At 46.8% G+C, this 18713-nt stretch overlaps 1 protein-coding gene across 1 annotated transcript in view; it reads right to left on the minus strand.

Annotated features, from left to right (window-relative positions):
• LOC114870378 (VPS10 domain-containing receptor SorCS1-like) overlaps window positions 1-18713 on the minus strand; it is a 35834-nt gene that overhangs the window by 2467 nt on the left and 14654 nt on the right. The window contains exons 3-26 of the mRNA XM_029174890.3: window positions 18207-18306; window positions 17822-17980; window positions 16389-16462; window positions 13448-13512; window positions 12908-13026; window positions 12506-12595; window positions 11785-11964; window positions 10286-10432; window positions 9870-9972; window positions 9444-9520; window positions 8940-9031; window positions 8675-8782; window positions 8315-8432; window positions 8028-8161; window positions 7005-7118; window positions 6744-6915; window positions 6344-6530; window positions 5966-6099; window positions 5737-5860; window positions 5286-5398; window positions 4326-4460; window positions 1627-1726; window positions 1239-1347; window positions 88-242 (exon numbers count right to left, since the gene is read on the minus strand). Coding sequence (XP_029030723.1) covers window positions 88-242; window positions 1239-1347; window positions 1627-1726; window positions 4326-4460; window positions 5286-5398; window positions 5737-5860; window positions 5966-6099; window positions 6344-6530; window positions 6744-6915; window positions 7005-7118; window positions 8028-8161; window positions 8315-8432; window positions 8675-8782; window positions 8940-9031; window positions 9444-9520; window positions 9870-9972; window positions 10286-10432; window positions 11785-11964; window positions 12506-12595; window positions 12908-13026; window positions 13448-13512; window positions 16389-16462; window positions 17822-17980; window positions 18207-18306 — 2909 coding nt within the window. The remainder of the gene's footprint in view (window positions 1-87; window positions 243-1238; window positions 1348-1626; window positions 1727-4325; window positions 4461-5285; window positions 5399-5736; window positions 5861-5965; window positions 6100-6343; window positions 6531-6743; window positions 6916-7004; window positions 7119-8027; window positions 8162-8314; window positions 8433-8674; window positions 8783-8939; window positions 9032-9443; window positions 9521-9869; window positions 9973-10285; window positions 10433-11784; window positions 11965-12505; window positions 12596-12907; window positions 13027-13447; window positions 13513-16388; window positions 16463-17821; window positions 17981-18206; window positions 18307-18713) is intronic.

An 18713-nucleotide genomic window follows, 5' to 3' on the forward strand; every position in this document is an offset into this window, starting at 1 on the left:
CTTTGGAAGGTGATGGAAAGGTTGTTGTTTTTTTTTTTTTATTACTGTACAGTAGCTTCAAGAAAAGAAGCCACCCGTTAAACACACCTCTGCTTTTCGAGTCCAGCTGGACGTCCACGTGTTCCAGCGCGGCCGGCTTGTCCCCCTCAGGCTTCGGGACGGCGATGGAGGTCACCGCCGGGATGACCTCTTGTTCTTTATCGGGCTGCTCCGCCGTGTACGTGTTGATGCCCGGAATTTTCCTGGAGGTGGTGCAGAGGAAGAAGATTCTGAAAGAAGGTTCAACTTAATGGAGGGGCCGCCATCGCGTCCGCCGCGCTAATGCTTCCACCGGGCATAATGCGCCGCGCACTATTTTTAACTGGGGGGATTGCTTGAAAGCTGGAAACTGGGGCATTTTTGCATTCCACTGGGCATCGCTCTCTCACTTTCATATTGTTCACCTCAGTTTTCAATCAATTTTTCATCCCCCCCCCCCCCCCCCCTCGCTCAGATTCTGCTTAAAACCAACATCTTGCATTTCTAATTCCACATTCCCCCCCTGTGAGTTTGCGCCGCAGCTGCTGCGGTGGCATTTGAGGTCGTTTCAGAAAAGCGAGAGTTGATTCCTTAATGTGGTAATTATGATCCCGAAAGTTGGAGTTAAGTCATGTTTTCCTTTATAATGAGGACGCACCAGAGGAAGTCATCTATTCCCCTGTGATGGGCACTGGGATTACCTGCAGCCCAGGATGCTATTTACTGTATGTCCCTCACTGTATAATATATGTTGTCTCAGGACTTATCTCCTCAACCTTTCCTGCCATTCTACAGAGTATGCCTCACCTTGAATGGCTGTGTTTAGCATTTCCGAAAGGTCAGCCCTCACATTGTCAGATAGATGAATATTGATAACCGTGGGACTCTGACACCCATTCACCATCCTGGGAGAATTGATTAGACTGTCATTCCCTGTAATATTCCGCAGATTGAGACAGAGGGGAATTGTCTTATTCCTCCAGCTATTATTGTGATGCCGGCGGCCATAACCCTGTGATATATGGAGTCTGAAGACTTCCAGAAAGTTCTAGCAGTTCGCCAGTGAGGCGCTGGCTTGTAGATATGAGGGGCGCCTCTACAGTAAATGGGGCCGTTATGCAAAAAGGCACAAACACGGAACAACAACGGCACCTTCATGACACGGGGCTGAAATTCCTCAGGAACAGATCGCGAGCATCGGCACATAGAGCGTACTGTACCTTTTAAATTTATATACGACGAAGACGGCCAGGCCCATCAGTACGACTGACACCAGCATGATGACTGCGGTGCTGCTGTGGCCACCGTCGCTGCTGTGCACGAGAGGAGCTTCGAAGGAGGAAGAGGGAAGAAGAGCGAATGGGTGCACGTGCAAAAAAAAGCCACATGCAGATGTTTTATTCCTATATGAATAAAAGTGATTCATCACATTCTGGAGCTTTATCCCAAGATCCACCACTATGAATAATGCCTGGCTGCATACAGTATTTAAAGACCGGTGTTGCTATGTCAACTGATCATCCTCGTTTCCACGCCGGAGTGAGTCCCGATAGGCGCACGGGACCGGCGTGTCTTCGGGCCGGCGCGTTTCAGGAGCCGCAGACTCACCTGGAGACAGGCGCGTGGCGTAGACGTTCACCTGCACCCCCGGCTTGAGTGTGAACTGGATGAGGTCCTGGTTCAGAGCACTTAGCAGAACCTGAGAAAGCTATGAGGGCGGGGGCGGGGTGAGGGGGGTGACAGGGCAGAGAAGGCTCCGTTAGCGGCGGCTGCACGGCAATATTCCACGGCCATCAATATTTAAACCCCAGTCATTTCATCCAACAGCCTGAATTATGGATCAGAACTTTGCTTCCTTCTAAAGAGGAGCAAATGTTGATTTGACACACGGAGAACCCGCTGCACCGAAACTGGGCCGGCTTTTAGCGGCGCCGGTCAGACGAACGGGGGGGGGCGTGTTGTGTTCACGGCCACGACGAACGGCTGGTTGTTTCCGTCGCAGCGCAGGAGGCGCTCGCTGGATCTATTTTCAAGAAAATATGATTAAAGACTTCAAAGTTCAGTGAAGCAGAGCTATTGGAAATCAAAGTACGTTCTAATATCATAAATTTGCCGTTTTAATTTTTCTCCCCTAAGTGCCCCAAGTTCCTGTTTTTCACACCTAGATGAAGCAGTCATTTAACAAGGGACCGAAAATTCCCTCCCAGAGCCCATTTGAGTCCTTAGCCATGCCTCACTAATTCCATCTTGCTCTTTCTAAAATCTTTCTACTGGTTAAAATTAGACTGCTCTACACAGTATGAATAATTACTTTTTGTTCTAGTGGCATATCAGGGTCAGTAAATCTATTACACATTTTAATAAGCTGCACCGCACATACAATCGCACCCCGCGCGCGTGCGCCCGCGTGCGCGTGCACCCGCCGGCTCGCCCGGCGCTTCCGCGTCGCAAGTCATTCGCTGGAGATGAGAACGGTGAACAGAAGATTTATTACCCTATTGTCCGTGAGATACTGCCAGGTAATCAGACAGGCTTTAGATAAATACATCCCTTTAATTCCCAATCCAGGCCGCCTGCCCCAGTTTGGCTCCTTCCTCACTGTTGCCAATTATATGATGCATCAATGTAATTAAATACCTATTAGCTGCGTTCAAGACAGACTGTGAGCCAGCAAAATTTTGTTTACTTGTAATACATCGAGGTCCCATCCGTTATGATGAAGGAATAAGCTTGTCTGGCTGCTGCTGTAAAACATCTCTGCGTTACTGTTCTGTTTATATATTTAAATGAAATTTAAATATTTTAAAAGGGCAATAAAACTTATTTTACTGTAATACCAACATAAGAATAAAACATTACAACTTGAAATAATTTTGGTTTCCCTATTATTATCTAAAGATTTGAGCAAGTCTCTAAAATTGTCTATGGTGTTTTGTTTAATATTAGTTTCCTAAAGATGCTGCACGGATGTTAATAGATGGGAAGACATTGCCCTCTAGTGGCGCTAGTCGGTATTACTACCTGAAAAGCCCACTGCGTGACTGCGGACGTAAACCCATTAAGCACTTAAGCAATAAAGACACAGAATCCCATTTAAAGGCACTTGAGCATCTGTGAAACAATAAGAGCAATCAACTTGCGTTGAAACAAACCCAAATTACCTTTTTTTTTTGAACATTGAACCATTACACAATGTTCGCATTACAGTAAAGCTGCGAAACCATTTCAGGGAATCAATGGGAATAGTTTACAATCTGGACACTAAATCAGAGAGTTCTAAGATCATCATCTAACAATGCTAACAATCAACAGCATGTTCCTCTTGTCTCTGTTTTCACTTAATGAGACGCATCAGAGTTTCTGCATCTTTTAGCCCAATTACTACAAAAATGTCCAGTCATTAATGCTGACCTTTTCCAAGAAATAACATTTTCCCCACCTGCTACGCAGCCGGTGGTGTACGTTCATTTTCCGTAGCTATGAAAATATATCTTCAGAGACTTTAAACTTGGCTGACTTTGGTAATCCATCACAATGAGCATCATGTCTGCATTTATTTTTGTCAAACTTAGCTGTATTGTTGCGTGGCGATGGAGTGCAGACTCTCCAAATAAAGCTGCACTTAAAACTATGTTACCATGCAATGATAATGTAACTTTGACAAAAATGAATGCGGACACGATGCTCATTGTGATGTATTGCTTCGCCCCGGACCCCAGGTTTAAAACTCTACAAGTTTCCATCGGGGGCGGACGATGAACGGAAGCTGACAGACCAGGAAGAATCAGCACCAATGCATTTAGAGCGTGCTTGTGTCTTAGTGGCCCAGAGAACACAATGACTAAAGCAGCGTTAACCAGCACAACGTAGGTAATATCAGCTCCAAAAAGACTCGTCTGCCCCTGTCAGCGCTGTATGTGAGGTACAATATGATACCAAGATGAGCTTGAGACTTTCTCAGGCTCAAAACAAACACTGGAGGCAGAAGGAATCTTACTTTGCCAAGACACTGCAAAGACATGACATCTACATATTTCAGGCCCTCTTTATTGAAATCCTGCTTAAAATATTAAGATGCAAAGCCTCTGGTGAAAACCGTCCAAACATCATTACATATGTTTCGGTTTTAACACGAGCGCGAGCTCGCTCCGGTAATTCAATAGAGACGGATGACAGTCTAAAGCAACGCTCCGATCCTCGGGGGACGCGGCCTCCGGAGGCCGTCTCCTGGCGCCCTCCGCTCACTCCCGCTGCGGCTTTAATTATGACAGGAAGCCGCATTGTGCCGGCTGCCGGCGGGACGGTACCTGATCCAGGTGGGCCCACTTTTCCTGCGCGGGCCTGCTCCGCGGCCTCTTCTCGGGCACGATGAAGATCTCGGCGGTGGTGGGCAAACCGGGCAGCACCGAGACCAGGAGCTGATGCTCGCTGAGCCCCGTGACCTTTAACAACGACAACAACAAACCTCATCAAGAAGGCTTTTAATTGACGTCCCACTCCTTGATCCTCGGGGGTCGTCGGCGCTAATGAGCAGAAACTTTTGGCTTTCTCCTTCATGCATTATTTGCCTAAGTGCCACTGTCAAGATATAATGTATGGATCAAGTGAAGCACATGAGTTCAGGCTGACAGGCTTTGGTAAAGGCCAGAGCTTTTAGTGCTTTTATGCCGTTACCAGAGGTCCGCTGTCAGTTTCCTGGTGTAAACCATGGTAATATCTGACAAGACAGAAGGTCAAGGTGAATGTTTCATACTGAGGGCTACCGTAGGATATATATAGAGCTCAGTTTCCAGGTCTTTTACATAACCTGCTGCTTTTCTGACAAGCCCACGGTGTCTGTGAGGACAAAACAGACACACTTAATCACAGTTAGCCTCTCTTTACTTAAAGCTTCTGTGTTTTCTCCCAGCGCTGGCATTCAGCGTTTCTAGAGACCAAATGGCAACTGTCGCGGCCGTGTTTTCGCTGCCCTTTAGTGTTTTGACAAGTCCGGCCGAACACCAGCGCCGCTAATAATGATTTGGGGTGATGGGCCGTGTCAGCGCGTGGAGGATAACGGCTAATTACGCGGCGCGGGGTTAAAGCCGCGGCGAGTGGAGCGCGGCGTTTAACGCGGGGGCGCGTGCACGCGCCGCGGCGGCGGCGGCTCGGAGACTCCTCCGCGCTGCAGCGCTGCTAATTGCCCGAACGCGAGCGAGGTGCCGTGAAGTTCACCCGCTGATTATGTGAGGGTCATTATAATATCAGCTAGCAACCGGAGAACTGACCTGAACCACGCGGCCCTTCAACACGCGGCCGATGTCCTGCCTCCACTCAGACACCCCGGGGTTCAGCTCGTCCAAATTAGAGGAAAAGGCCAGAACATGCGACCGGAAATAATCTGAAAGAGGCAGAAATCAAATTCAGCAAACACACAAACCCCTCTTCACATTAACACATGGGACTAAAATAACCTATGCGTTTGCTAAGTGAAAAGAAGGAAAAAAACAATGTGTACATGCATAAAATATCATTTCCTGCAGACGTGTGCAGTAAAAGCAAAGGTTCATTCCTGACTGGGAAAATATCAGCTCATTAAAACTCATTAGAGTAAGAGGTCAGTTTAATGGAGCTCTCAGGTACATCAGTAATAGGAACCAGAATAAACTGTCACCCGGCGCCACACTCTGAAAACTAAACCATCTCCACTGTGACGGAGCCGGCGTGTCTGTAGGTTACCATAAACCGCCACCGTCATGTGGTCCTGATGGACCGTGTTCCCAAGCGCCGCCTGGACCGTGACGCTGTGGGTTCCAGCTTTGGAGAAAGTGTGGGAAATGGCTGCGTCCAGGGTCACCACCGGCTGAGAGAGAGAGAGAGAGAGAGAGAGAGAGAGAGAGAGAGAGAGAGAGAGGTCTGTGACCTGAATTCGCTGCAGCCCGGCCGAGAATGAGACAGGAAGGCTCACCTCGGTTTTGTTATCAAACCACCAGTAATAGGTGACGGTTCCCACGTTGCCGGGCTGCAGCACCGTCGTGAGGTTCACCGCTTTGTTCCTGACAACCACCGACGGGGCCAGGAGCTGGACCTGCTCCAGCTGACCTTTAGACAGACCACACAGGAAACAGGCTCTCGTTAAAAGCGCGTCCGCCGGAGGCCGCGCGGCGTCAGCGCAAGGTATCGATCGCGCGTCGGGGACGATTCCTCCCGTCGTGGAAATGTCACCGCTGGAACCCGGCATAACGAGCCGCGGCCCGGCCGGCTGTCAGCTGAGTGACGCGCTGCCGAACGGGAGGAGACGCCGCCGGGGAGCGAACGGACAGGCCGCGGGCGCGCTGCGACTCACAGGAGACGTGCAGGTACAGCAGCACCCTGTCGGCGCCCAGGCTGTTGCTGGCCGTGGCCGAGACCTGGTAGATGCCAACTCTGGTGTAGACGTGCTTGACCCCGTCATCGATGGAGCTGATGTTGACGTAAGATATGGCCGTGCCGTCGCCGAAGTCCACCGTTATGCTCGTCATGGAGCCAAGACCCTTCAGAATAAAAGCAATATTCTGTCACTCACACGGCGGCGCCGCCTGTTTGCCAGCGTCCTCGCTGAAACGTGCATTTCCCACAATATTCACCCGAACGAGGTCACGTGGTAAATCATGTCACTGCGCATTTACTTGATGCTGCATCTAGACGTGCGGGTGGCGCTCTGAAGCCTAAATAAAAGGCCGCTTTCATAGACGTTGGCGACGCACCTCCTCCAGGAAGACCAGGAAGGTGACGTTCCCGTCCACCGTGGCCACCAGCGTCCCCTCGCTGGTGAAGAGCTGCAGGCCTCTGGGGGCGTGACTGGGGCACTTCTGCGGCCTGGGGCTGTATTTCAGCAGAGCTCCTTCGGTGCAGTTGTTGGACAGAGGCCGGCGGTATCTGCAAGCGGCACAGCGCGCATCACATTTTCCCGTTTAAACGAGTTACTGGGAGAATCCGGTGGGGGGGGGGGGGGGGGGGGGTCCTACCCCGTGGTGTTGAGGAAGCTCTCGCCCGTGATGCAGTCGCGAGACGTCGCCGAGGGAACGAACCAGAACGCCGGCGTGCACCTCCCGTCAGGCTGCCTCTCGAACCCGTAGTCGCTGCGTTTCAGTTGCAGCAACAAGTGCGGAAGCAGATACATAGGGGTGTTATGGAGCCCGCTCATCGTTTATTTAAAGCATCAAACATAATTACGCGGCTCGAACAGACTCGTACACAATAAAGTCCGTGTCTTGTGCGAGCAGAGGTGTTCGAGGCGGGAGAAGTTTCACAGCGCAGCGTCTCGGAGTCTTTGAGATTTGATGTTTTATGTATCAAATCTCTAAAGCAAAAAAAGCATTGTTCGTGTTTACACAGACTATAATTATACCTTGGAAAAGTCAGAGGGATCTGTCATGCATCTTTCATCATGCTGAGGGAAGCGCGCTCTCAGAAGCCGGAGTTGAAAAGTTTAATAAGACTTTTAGTGGCAAAGTGGTGTTAAGCTTGTAATATACTAGTTCGCGCTGTTCAGAGAGATAAAAGAAAGCATGAGACATCAAGTTCTGACTTCAAGTGATACTTGTTAGACATAAGGAAGCATTTTATAATAGGCTCTAGAGTGAAGTATTAGTGCTATTCATTATGGAAATCTATTCAAGTGCAGTGAAAGCGGAACACGCAACAACTGTGACTTCTGAGCTTCATATTATGTCTGTTGGGAGCGTTCCACTAAGAGGAATCGCTCTTAAAACACCTTTTAACACTTTTATGTGTGATTTCGGACACGTGTCAGGATGCGAGACATACACAGCTGACTACGGTCTGATACGATTGGTGATTGGTTGTTATTTCTGCATTTAACAAAAAATACAGCGAAAACAAAAATAAGAAGTGGTGAATTACGAAACGTAAGCCGTCCCTTGTTGTGCCCTAGGTTTGCTTCACAGACTCTGCCTCTGGAGGCTGATAAAGTGTTGTGCACTGGATTTAATGAAGTGAAAAGAGTAGCTGCAGAGCATGGAACTCACCACTCAAAATCTGCCTCTGTACATGGGCAGGAGTCTGACATCTGGGAAATATACTGATCTCTGGCCTTGACACATCGAACGTTTGCTTTTAGTTTTTGGAAGATTCGCTTCATTCCCATGATGCATACTTTGCCCTGTGATGAATAATGCATCATAAACATTTCAGAGAGTTCGTTTTTTTTTTCTTCTTCATTTTTTGTCTTTTTGCCATCTTGCTTTCATTGTGTGAGTGAATCAAAGAGATTAAGTTGGGTTTAATCAGTCGAGTAGCACCAGCGCCTCCTTACCTCGCTCTGTAACTGCCAGGTCAGATAATCCTCAGATGTGCACTGATGTTGGAAAATAGACCGGAAGTCAATTTTGACAAGCTGCCACTCAGAACGATGACTGAAATGGCCGAATATCCTGCACAAACAAGTCATGAAGTAAAGTCAAGAAACATTCGCCTGTGCACAAAAGTTGACTTTGGGTCATTTTAAAGCGCTGACTTTAAATCTCCGTTCTCTACATTCTCTGTTCTCTCAGTCTTATGAAACCATTTAAAAACTGGATAATTTATGTGCTCTTCTAAGTCTTGATCAGGCTAACATATAATTAGCGAGTGCAGCAATTAAGCATCAGCTCTTGCACGTTCCTTCATGTCTTACGTCATGATGAGGGTGTCCTCTCCAGGCTCCCCCAGCACCCCGTCAACGTAGAGCGGAGAGGAGGTGAAGCTATATTTGTCCCAGTTTCTGCCCTCATCAAAACTCAGCCTGAGGGAGAGAACAATGGTCGGATCACAGACAGACCAGCCGCAAATAGAGCTGAGTTCTGTACGAAAAAGCCTCAGCAGGAGAGCCGTCTCGCTCCCTGTTTTGAAGATTGAGTATAGGCCCTAAAAAGACGAGGCGCGTCCTCGGAGAGCCTTACCAAATGTGTCTAATTGGCAGAGGTGTGTGCCTGATGGCCACCAGAGATCCTCCCTGATTCAAGAAAAACACGCTGTACTCCTCCTGAAAAACCTGCAAACAAAAGCAGCTTTACTTCATCACGCCAGGCTCAAACGCAGGCCTCCGCGTGCAGCGTAAAGAGCAAGCGGGGGCTTAAACCTCACTGCAAAGTCTGGCTCGTCTGAATAAAACATCGCCGTCAAGCTCGTGTTGTTCTCGTTGTGGATTTCTGGATTCTTAAGCCGATGGTGAAAACTCATCTTTATTTATTTTACAAATAGAAGCTGCACAACGCCGAGCGTCAAATCGCACTTTTTTATTCCTTTGCAACTGTCGCACCGTGAAGTAAAACACAGGAGCTGCAACCGCATGACGCTCAGATTTATACTTTTCTTCCACTGTTGTTCTGCAGATAATGGAAATCCAGCGACATATAATGGGAAATATTAATCAACATTTCTGTAAATATGAAGACTATTAATACCTCTCTCCAGGTGTTTCCAGCATCTGATGTGATGAAAATACTGACGTTAGTACTAGTCAGCTCAGGTCCAATCACACCTATGATAAAAAAAAAGTAATATAAATAATATAAACTTTCATTTTTTCGATTGTGACAGTGTATCAGTTACTGCATAAACGACATGCAGGGAGGCTGCTTGTTGAAATATGATGCGGCATTATGAGAAGCTATATCCACTAACGCAGAAAACGACAGATGTGCGGGAAAGATTGATTTCACTTCACTCGGAGTAAAGTGTTGCAGGCTGAGAAGGTGGTGGGAACAGAAGCGAACGGGGCGGATTTGTCTGGGAGGGCTGAGGGATACGATCACAGGCCGGCGTGAGGGATGAGGGTAAACAACAGTATGGATGAGCGGCTCCGAGTGCAAATCAAATAATCTCCTCACCTGACGCTATTATGATTCCTGGGGCTGAGTCTTTGCTGACAATATTTCTGGAGGTGTAGGGATTCTCCGTCACATGCAGGTGCAGATGGAGCGAACAGTAGGGCTGAGAAACACAGCGGAGACGCGTTCGCTGAAGTCACAACGTGCAGCAAGCTAAATATATACCGACGAGTAGCTCCTTAAAACAAATGTTGCATTTATTATCACAACAATAAATCATAAAGTGATGACAAAGCTGCGTTAATATCCTGATTTATTTGAAAGGTTCCTCCACTTATTGACAGGTTCAGTGTTGACGTGACACACGCTTATTTGCGGTCTTTGATCACGGCATGACACGATCCGCTGCAGCACTTTCCGAGCACATAATGAAAACCCAAATAATCCAATCTATCTCCTGTCACTGGCCCACTTACTTGCTCACAATAGACCTTGTTTCCCTGGAGATCGGTTGCCGGAGCCTGAAGAAGATGCCAGTCTCTCCCCTTGTTGTATGTGATATAAGTTTTCACTTGGTTCTCGACAACTTTATTTGACAGGAACAACCCTTTTATTCCGGCAACCTGCGAACATGAGAGACACAGAGCGGTGGGAGGAAAAATAACAAAAATCCCCCAAAACGAGGGGGGGAAACTAAATTATTTAAACTTAAGTAAAGTTCAGGGAGGAGGAGACGTCTGACAATGATAGTTTTTCTGACAGGGAGCACTTTTTTGGACCATCTGTAGGACTCCAAACAACATATGGCACAGCCCTGAGATATGTCTCCCCCTTTTATTTATGTGCAGCTATCACTCTAGCGCACATTTATGAAGCGCAGTGAAAGAATGACCGGCCTCGGTTCTTCTCGCCGCGGCCCAACATTCCCGCAGCCCCAAATGTGTGTGAAGCCTCTGAGCTGTGAGCATAACCGGTGCTGATGGCCATCTTAGGTGTGTGTTTGGAACAGTGTTATGCTTTTACTGCCGGCTCCGCGTGAGGATAATCCAAAGTGATGCATACATGTGCAGTCACTGCGAACTCATAGTACATCTGTCAACACGGATAGAGTGTGTCCGGGGCGCGGGTAAAACCTGCTATTTCGCCCCGTATTGTGACTGCGGGCGGCCGGCGACACCGGCGCCTCCTCCGCTCGCGCCGACGCCACCTGGAGACGGGGTCGGGGGCGCGTTCGTGTCACAGGGATGGACAAGATGAATAAAAACAGCCAGAAAGGACACGGGGGGGAGAGGCATCAAGGCGGCGGCGATTAAAATGTGATGCGCCGACATCTGTTCCATTATGGTGACATCTGAGCGCAGGGTTCACTTAAGGAAGTCGGAGAAGTTGTAGACGAGCGCTCCGTACTTGGAATTGGTTCAGTGCTCTTACATATACAGAGAATAAACAGAGTTCTCCCCAGATATGCAACAAATAGATGGGTTAATGAATCAGGAAGAAGAAACTTTCTACAGAAACTAATTACAGCTGCAAATGGCGTTTTTATTATTGATAAGCGCGTCACAGGAGCCCTTTCTGCTGAGGAACAGAAATGAAGGATAATCTATTTAAATTCAGACAAAACGCCAATTCTTCAAGTTGAGAAAGTGCAAGGTTTGTAGTGTTTGCTTGATGAATGATTTAAATGTTTTTGCGAGTAAAAATGTTTTCCCAACCGTTTGATTAATTAATCATCCACTGACCTGCTGGAGAAGTTAATCGAACGTACGACGCGTTCAAACCGCTGCATGCGTGTGTGAAGCGTGGAGATGAGATTTAACGCTTTGCACATGCTGTATACTGTGTGTTATTCTGGCCGGATTCTGCTGCAGGAGGACTACAGCCATCACAAATCCAGGTCAGGGCTTTGGAGCGGGTCCAGGCGGACGTGCCAGAATGGCCCGCGAGCATGTAAAGGCATGACAGCGCTGCCTACCTCGTACAGGTCTATCATGATGTTGCCCTCCGGCCCCCCGCTGCTCACGACGTTCTCCAGCATCACGGTGAAGAACAGCCCTCTGGAGTCGGACATGTACAGGTTGTACGAGTCGTTCTGGTGCCAGTCCTGGATCGCCGCCACCACCTGGTTGTCGTCTGTGCTGATTATCTGCAAATCCTGAATAAGGGAGTAACTGGGTCAATTAGTGGCCTGGGCCCAAAAGCAGCGAGTGATTTGTGATTGGCTATTTCTTGATATGTTCAGCGTTTAGGTCCCAAGCGCTTCGCGGGGCCTCGCTAACGCCGTTCCATTGGGCTGAATCTGCTACGCGTTTCCCCCTTTCATCAAAATTCCGAGACAGGGCTGGACGGGCAGCCTGATGGAAGCGCTCCACCTCCCTCCCGTTGTTATGCAGCCGCCCCGCTGCGCTTCGGGTGGAGGGAAACCGGCGCGGAGCAGACTTTTCCTGCGCCTTAAAAGATCAGCGAACGCCACACTCCGGATTCAGCGCGCTCAGTAAACACGTGTTGACGCAGACGGGAGGGTTACTGATTAAAACCTGGGCATGGGTTACAAACACTGAAATCAATCTCCAGGAGAATAATGAAAGAGCTGTGCCAGAAAACGCTGGGAAGTAATTAGGAGCAGCCGTGTTTAAACTGGTTTGAAGAATCTCGGCGCAGTTTCGTCGTCATGGCGCTGCTCTGCATCCTCTCACCTTTGGGAGCGTGTACTTAGGCAGCTTCATCGGGTAGAAGGCGTTCCGTCTGTAGGACACGTAATGGACAGGCTGGCCGCCGACCGGCACCTAGAGGTGCAGGATTTACATTTCAGCTGCATATTCATAAACCCACACTTATAGCTAACAGCATGTATCAAACAATTTAAACCGTCATCAACACTATGGGCTTGTTAGTAATTAAGACGGTGGCGCATTTTGGTGGAGAGCATAAACATAACACACAACACTGTTTTTTAATTTCATGCCACGCTTTCCCAGGATAATAGGCCCTTTTAGTTAATGAGAAACACGACTGTACATTAAGATGCAATTGAATGCAGAGATTTTACAGCTTGAAATTGTCTTTTAATGAAGCCAGAGTTTGCAATAAAAACCCACCTGGATGAAAACGTATTCATCCTGAACCACCAGGGAATTAGGGATGATAAACCCAGGGAAAGGCCTGCCCTTGTTTCCGTCAGAGCAGTTCTGAAGTTTACAAGTTATGTACTGTGACCCTGTGGGTAAGCAAGAAACGAGCACTAAAAACACAGCACACAGCCTCCCGCGGTCCACAGCCGAGGCTCAGCGCTGCTTATGTTGACGGTATTACAGTAAGTCAAGCATAGAGGCAAAATTTTGGAGGCCAATCATTATTTTCACTAATAGATAAAGCAGAGAGCGCTGCCTCAGTGTGTTAGCGTCGGCCCAATGAGGCGGGCTCCCCGGGGACACACGGGGCACCGGCACACGGGGCCTGGAAGCGTCCCCTCTCTGCGCCGCGGCCGAGGAGAGAGCCCAGTCACACGCCAGCCCGTCAAACATTTATTTCCTGCTCGTGCGTTTCAGCCGGGAGAGAGGAGGAGGCTTGTTACGAAATCGGGATTCAGGGTGTGATTTATGAGACGGCGTGGAGCTCGGCGACGTGTTGCTGCTTACGTCCGTCGGCGACGCTGATCTCCAGGTGGATCATTCCCTGCTCTTTATCCAAACCCAGTCTGGACCTGCAACGTGGTGATGAAAATTTAATCAACACACTGGCCATGAATAATGAAAGATGACATCTTGCGCGAGGTTGATGGATCTTAAAATGAAGCAACATCACCATCGCGGCTCAGGTCGTGGAGCCAAACACAGATTTTTCCCTCTCGCGTAGTTTTCATTAGAATGTAGACTTGTGTTGTTTTTGTTAAGAAGCGCTTTAAAATGCTTAAGGCCCTGAAGGAGCTTGTTACAATACAGTAACCGAACATAAAGACAAGTTGCACCTGTTATTATTACACTAAAACCTTCGATTTCCCATCGTCCTCATATTAATTTGTTTGCAGCCGTGGGGTTCGACTCATTCGGAACCTCTGGGGGAGACTGAGACACACAGCTGTGATCGTCACTGCTCCCTGAGGAGCTTTGATGCGACAGCCCCATCTAGGAACTCTGGCCCCACGGACATTCCACCTGCCCTGCTCCTGATGGCGAAGGTGTACTTAGCCATTTCATTCACTTTCAATAAAGATTCCTCATGAACGCGGTTAAGTGCAGAGCGACAGGAGTGGCCACTTGTTGTATTAATAGCAGCTGTTGTGACAGAAAATGGTTTCTTCTCATTTTCCATAGCGTGTCTGAACTAGACTGTAGAAAGCCCCCATCCTGCTTCCCTCAGCACTCTGTAATTGCCTCACAGCTTCATCTCTTTTAATGGACTTTCTGTCAAATACTTCATCCAATTCTATCAGCGAACAGCAGCCCTTGGTCTTAAATAAGCCCCTGCAACGTTACACTGTGCCCCCCCATAACTAACAGCGCTACGTGGGCCGGGCCAGGTTGCCGCGGACATGCGTTTGTAAATCACATTGTCAGATTTCCTTACATGAGATGCACCATGTTGAAAACAGCCCTTTATTGTGAACCACTGATGGTTGAGGGAGAATTTCCTCCAAAACCCAGTGAAGCGCTTTTGAGTAGAACTCAGGGAGCTGATTCTGACTCCGCCACTTCCTTAATTAGCATAATGATTTAAAAATGATATCATACATGCTTTTGTGTCTTAATTATCTTCAGGTTAATGAGGAAAAATCTTTATTTGCTATCACTTGTACTTTTTTAAACAGACTACAGCGTGATGTTCAGTGCAAATTGTTCCGAAAGCGAAACACAAACCTAAAATTATGCCCTAAATTACAACCACGGCAAAAGAAAGTTATGCGAAGCGGAAGTTTTAAATTTGAAATGTGCAGCTGGGGACATGTGTCCTTTGTTTGCAGTCTAATGTTCCAGCTACTGTATGAAGCCAGTTTCCATCTCACTGACACGTGACTGACAATTCCAGGCGCAATGAATAAAACAAATCGCACAGACTTTACAGTGAAGAGCGCTGCGAGCTACGGCGAACGTAAAAAAGAAGAATAAAAAGGAGAGAAATGAGAAAAATAAATCAATGCGGCTTAATTACTTCTCAGTCTCCACACAAAATGAGTGTCATACATCCAGCTCCTTTGGGGATACAAAGCCTCATTAAACAAGAGCTAAGAGTCTGTGTGCTTTGTCTCGTCTAATATCAGTCGCTCCTGAAGTTATTTTTATTTACATTAGTATTATTAACATCTTGCTTCAGCCCACTGTAAATGATGAATTGGGTGCAGCAGTAGTACGGCCGGTCACTCCAGCCTCTGACTGGATGGATCGCTTTTATAATTCTCTGGACAAGGCTGTAAGAAGGATTTTGAAGCCAACAACAATAAAATCTTTCTAAATGAAACCTTTATCCTGGGCCTTAATCCTACAGCTAATAGCACTAAAGCGCTAAAAGAGACCCCAGAAGCTTCCTGCCAGCCCAGACTCCTTTCAATATGCATCATGTATCATGCAAAATAAATGAAAAACTGATGGATAATGTTTGGAGATTATTTGATTTGGAATCCACGGTGGCATCACAACACTCTCCAGACAATATTTCATGAGCGGACAATAACCGAGGGAACAAATATTAATCTGTATGTGTAAACTAGAGCCTTGGCACATTATGTAGAAAAAAAATAAAACAAAATAAAACATCCTACATGCATTATTTATAGCGACAAGACGTGCCTCAGAAAAATCCTACCTCGGTCGGACGGACGGCGAAAACAGCATTAAAACGTGTGACAGCATTTGATTTGTTTAATTTTACCTTTGCTGTAATTAGTGGTGGAAATTAATGGCGTGCACATAAGTGCTGAACACGTACAGCCAACGCATTAGTTGTTTTCCTGCCGATGACGCTTTATAACTTCATTGCTAAACATATACAACAACTCCAGTTACTAATTACTTATCTAAATGTTATTAAAACTAAAATACATCAGCTTTAACAATCTCCCGCTCTGACCTCCTGTTGCTGTATTTAATTAATTATATATTTGTTCAGGATTTCACTAAGAGTCATTAATCATCTCCTGATATCACGAGACAGTATATACAGAATTAATTAGCTTTTTACCACATATAGCAGCGAATGTGGCTCAGAGTACATACGCTAATGTCAGATGTGCTTTTAATACGTGATCATTTAGGAGGCGAAGAGGCCCAGGACATTTACTGGCTTCACATTTTCCACAGGTGCATCAGCTCATTTCCTCCACCACGGACGCAAACTATTTTAATACTTGATATTCCAGAGTGCACGCGTGTTAACATTGCATGTTCGACCCCGACTTGTTGCTCCTGCTCTAAAAATGATCATGCGACATGTAATATTCATTGTGCGTGTGTCGGTGTTGGGTTAAACCGCGCACGCGGGCGGTGAGGAACCCAAAAGTTACCCGCCCCGCTTTGCAAATGGCTGTAAATGCATTATGGCTTAGTGCATAACAAAATGTGTGGCCGCTGTGAGTTTTGATCTCACCAGTAGAATCTGTTGGGGACGACGTTATCATGCACGAGCTGCCACCTCCTCCCGAACTCAACGGAGACGTAGAGCTGGAAAATGAGAGGAATGCATAAATTAGAGCAGTTCCAGGATCCAGAATCCTTTTCAAAGGCAGAATATTTAGAGGACCAGATTCACGTCCGACCGTATTATCGAGCAGCTGTCAAATTTGTAGATTTTTGTAAGGGAAATATGCAGATTTTCTTTCAGTAAATGCAACACTGATGAGTAAAGTATCAGCTCATGTAAAAGTGATGTGATACTTTGAAGTTGGGTTTAAAAAAAGAAGGAAATATTTTAGCTCTTTTATTTGGACACGTTGGAAAAAAAGGAGCACATATCAAATGAACGTGTCTCCATGACTTTGGTGCGTCCACCGTCTTGAAATAATTTTATTGTCAGGTCTTTTTCCAAAATCCTTGATACTTGTGTTTTACACAAGATAAACTTTTGTCCGAGCGTTCGGTCGGCCTGTCATCCTGCTGTCATGATCGCTCTGCGAGGATCTTAAGCTCTGAGCTTTACAGGGATAAGCAACATCATTTTGACTTATCTAGGAGCTTACAACTTTTAAAAGACATGATAGACGATCAATAGCTGTAAGATGAAACCAAGCTATGATTAATTTCATTCTAACTGGATAAAAGAGGGGAAAAAAACAGATGAAATTTATCTCTACAGAGATATAGGATGACCTGAAGGCAAACCTCTCCGGAGCGTCTTTATTTTGACCCGTCTCAACTAAGCTTTCATCTTCCTCCCTTGCACCATTTATCTCACTTCTCAGACCTTGACTGTTTTTCTCTCTGAAAATCAAGTCTTCCAATAGCGGGCTGGGGAGGCCAAGTTTGATGTCTGTGCTGTTGAGTAAAGCAGACAGCAGGGTTCTCACACAAAGTAATGAAGGGTGTGTGTTTACGTGTGTGTGTGTGTGTGTGTGTGTGTGTGTGTGTGTGTGTGTGTGTGTGTGTGTGTGTGTGTGTGTGTGTGTGTGTGTGTGTGTGCGCGTGGGTGTGTCTCCCTTGTTAACTTTCCCCTCTGCTTTCTAGGACATGTCCATTTAAAGTCAGACCTTATGACTTTAAGAGTTCAGGTGTTCAGATGCTTCACTTTTGGAAATTGCAGCCTTGGTTTAAGCGGCAGGTGTGTTGGACCATGTCCTGAACGCCGGCTGCTTTCCTCATACACACCCGCAACCTATGTTGTGTGTCGCTCCTCAAAGATGGTACCTTTGCTTGAGCCAACAGGTTTGTGATATAACAAACAGCAGGGACGGCCCCAACAAAGGCATCCCAGCAGAAAGCAAACCACACAAACATCCCTTATTACCATTCAGATTTGTTTTTTTTACTCTCACGTTTTCAGTTTTCCTTCCAGGCTTTTCAAGCCATCTGACAGCGACGCGCTACCTTTTGGTCGTGGCTGTAAGCCAGGATCCAGTCCTCCTGCTCAGGGTGAAACAGCAAGCTGAGGATATCAAAGGCTAGGCTGTGTTTCTGATAGGACGCCCCTTCGTCGAGGCTAATGAGCAGGCTGCTCTCCGCCTCGGAGTCGGTCAGTAACATGATCTGAGGAGAGACAAGAGAGGAGACAAGAGAATCAATGGCCCACCTTGACAGCATCCATTCCGCAGGGCTTAAGTGTACCGCTGCAATGTGCTGCTCAGAACAGGATCTGCAGGACTGCTACGTACGGAACATGCTAATAACGCTGCTGAGCAACGGCAATAACGTACAGATTCAACCCACAAATGCACAACTTTGCAACACACAGTACAGGTAACCGTAAACTTACCTTCCTTTTATTGTTTGGACTCACGTACAAGTAGCTCAGGATGGTTTTAGGCCCGACTTTCTCATTAAGCTTCTCGTATGTGGTCCCATAATCAGTTGACCTAAAATTCAATTATAGGATCAATTAAATAAGTTGTGGCAGTGGGTGGAAGGGGCTGGAGCAACACCTACTAGTTGGGATGCTGATGGTATCATTAAGCATATCAGGCAAGCAGAAAATTGCAACAGCAGAAGTCATGAAGCAATTTGCTACATGGATGGAGACTTTTTTTTAATTATGAAAATAAATAGGAAACTGTAGTGTGGCATGCAAAGTTACACAACCATTATTATTATTATTATTATTGTCTGATATGATTAAAATATTGATTGTCCTTCAAAACGAAATGCTACTGTACTACTTTGATTTAGAAAAATAGACACTAATGCCAGTTGCTTAGTGACAATAAAACACAATAAATGCCTTAAACTGATGCACAACCGGTTTGTGGGTTTGTGGACTATATAA

Source organism: Betta splendens, chromosome 15 (assembly GCF_900634795.4).
Source record: "Betta splendens chromosome 15, fBetSpl5.4, whole genome shotgun sequence".
NCBI classification, from domain to species: Eukaryota; Metazoa; Chordata; class Actinopteri; order Anabantiformes; family Osphronemidae; genus Betta; species Betta splendens.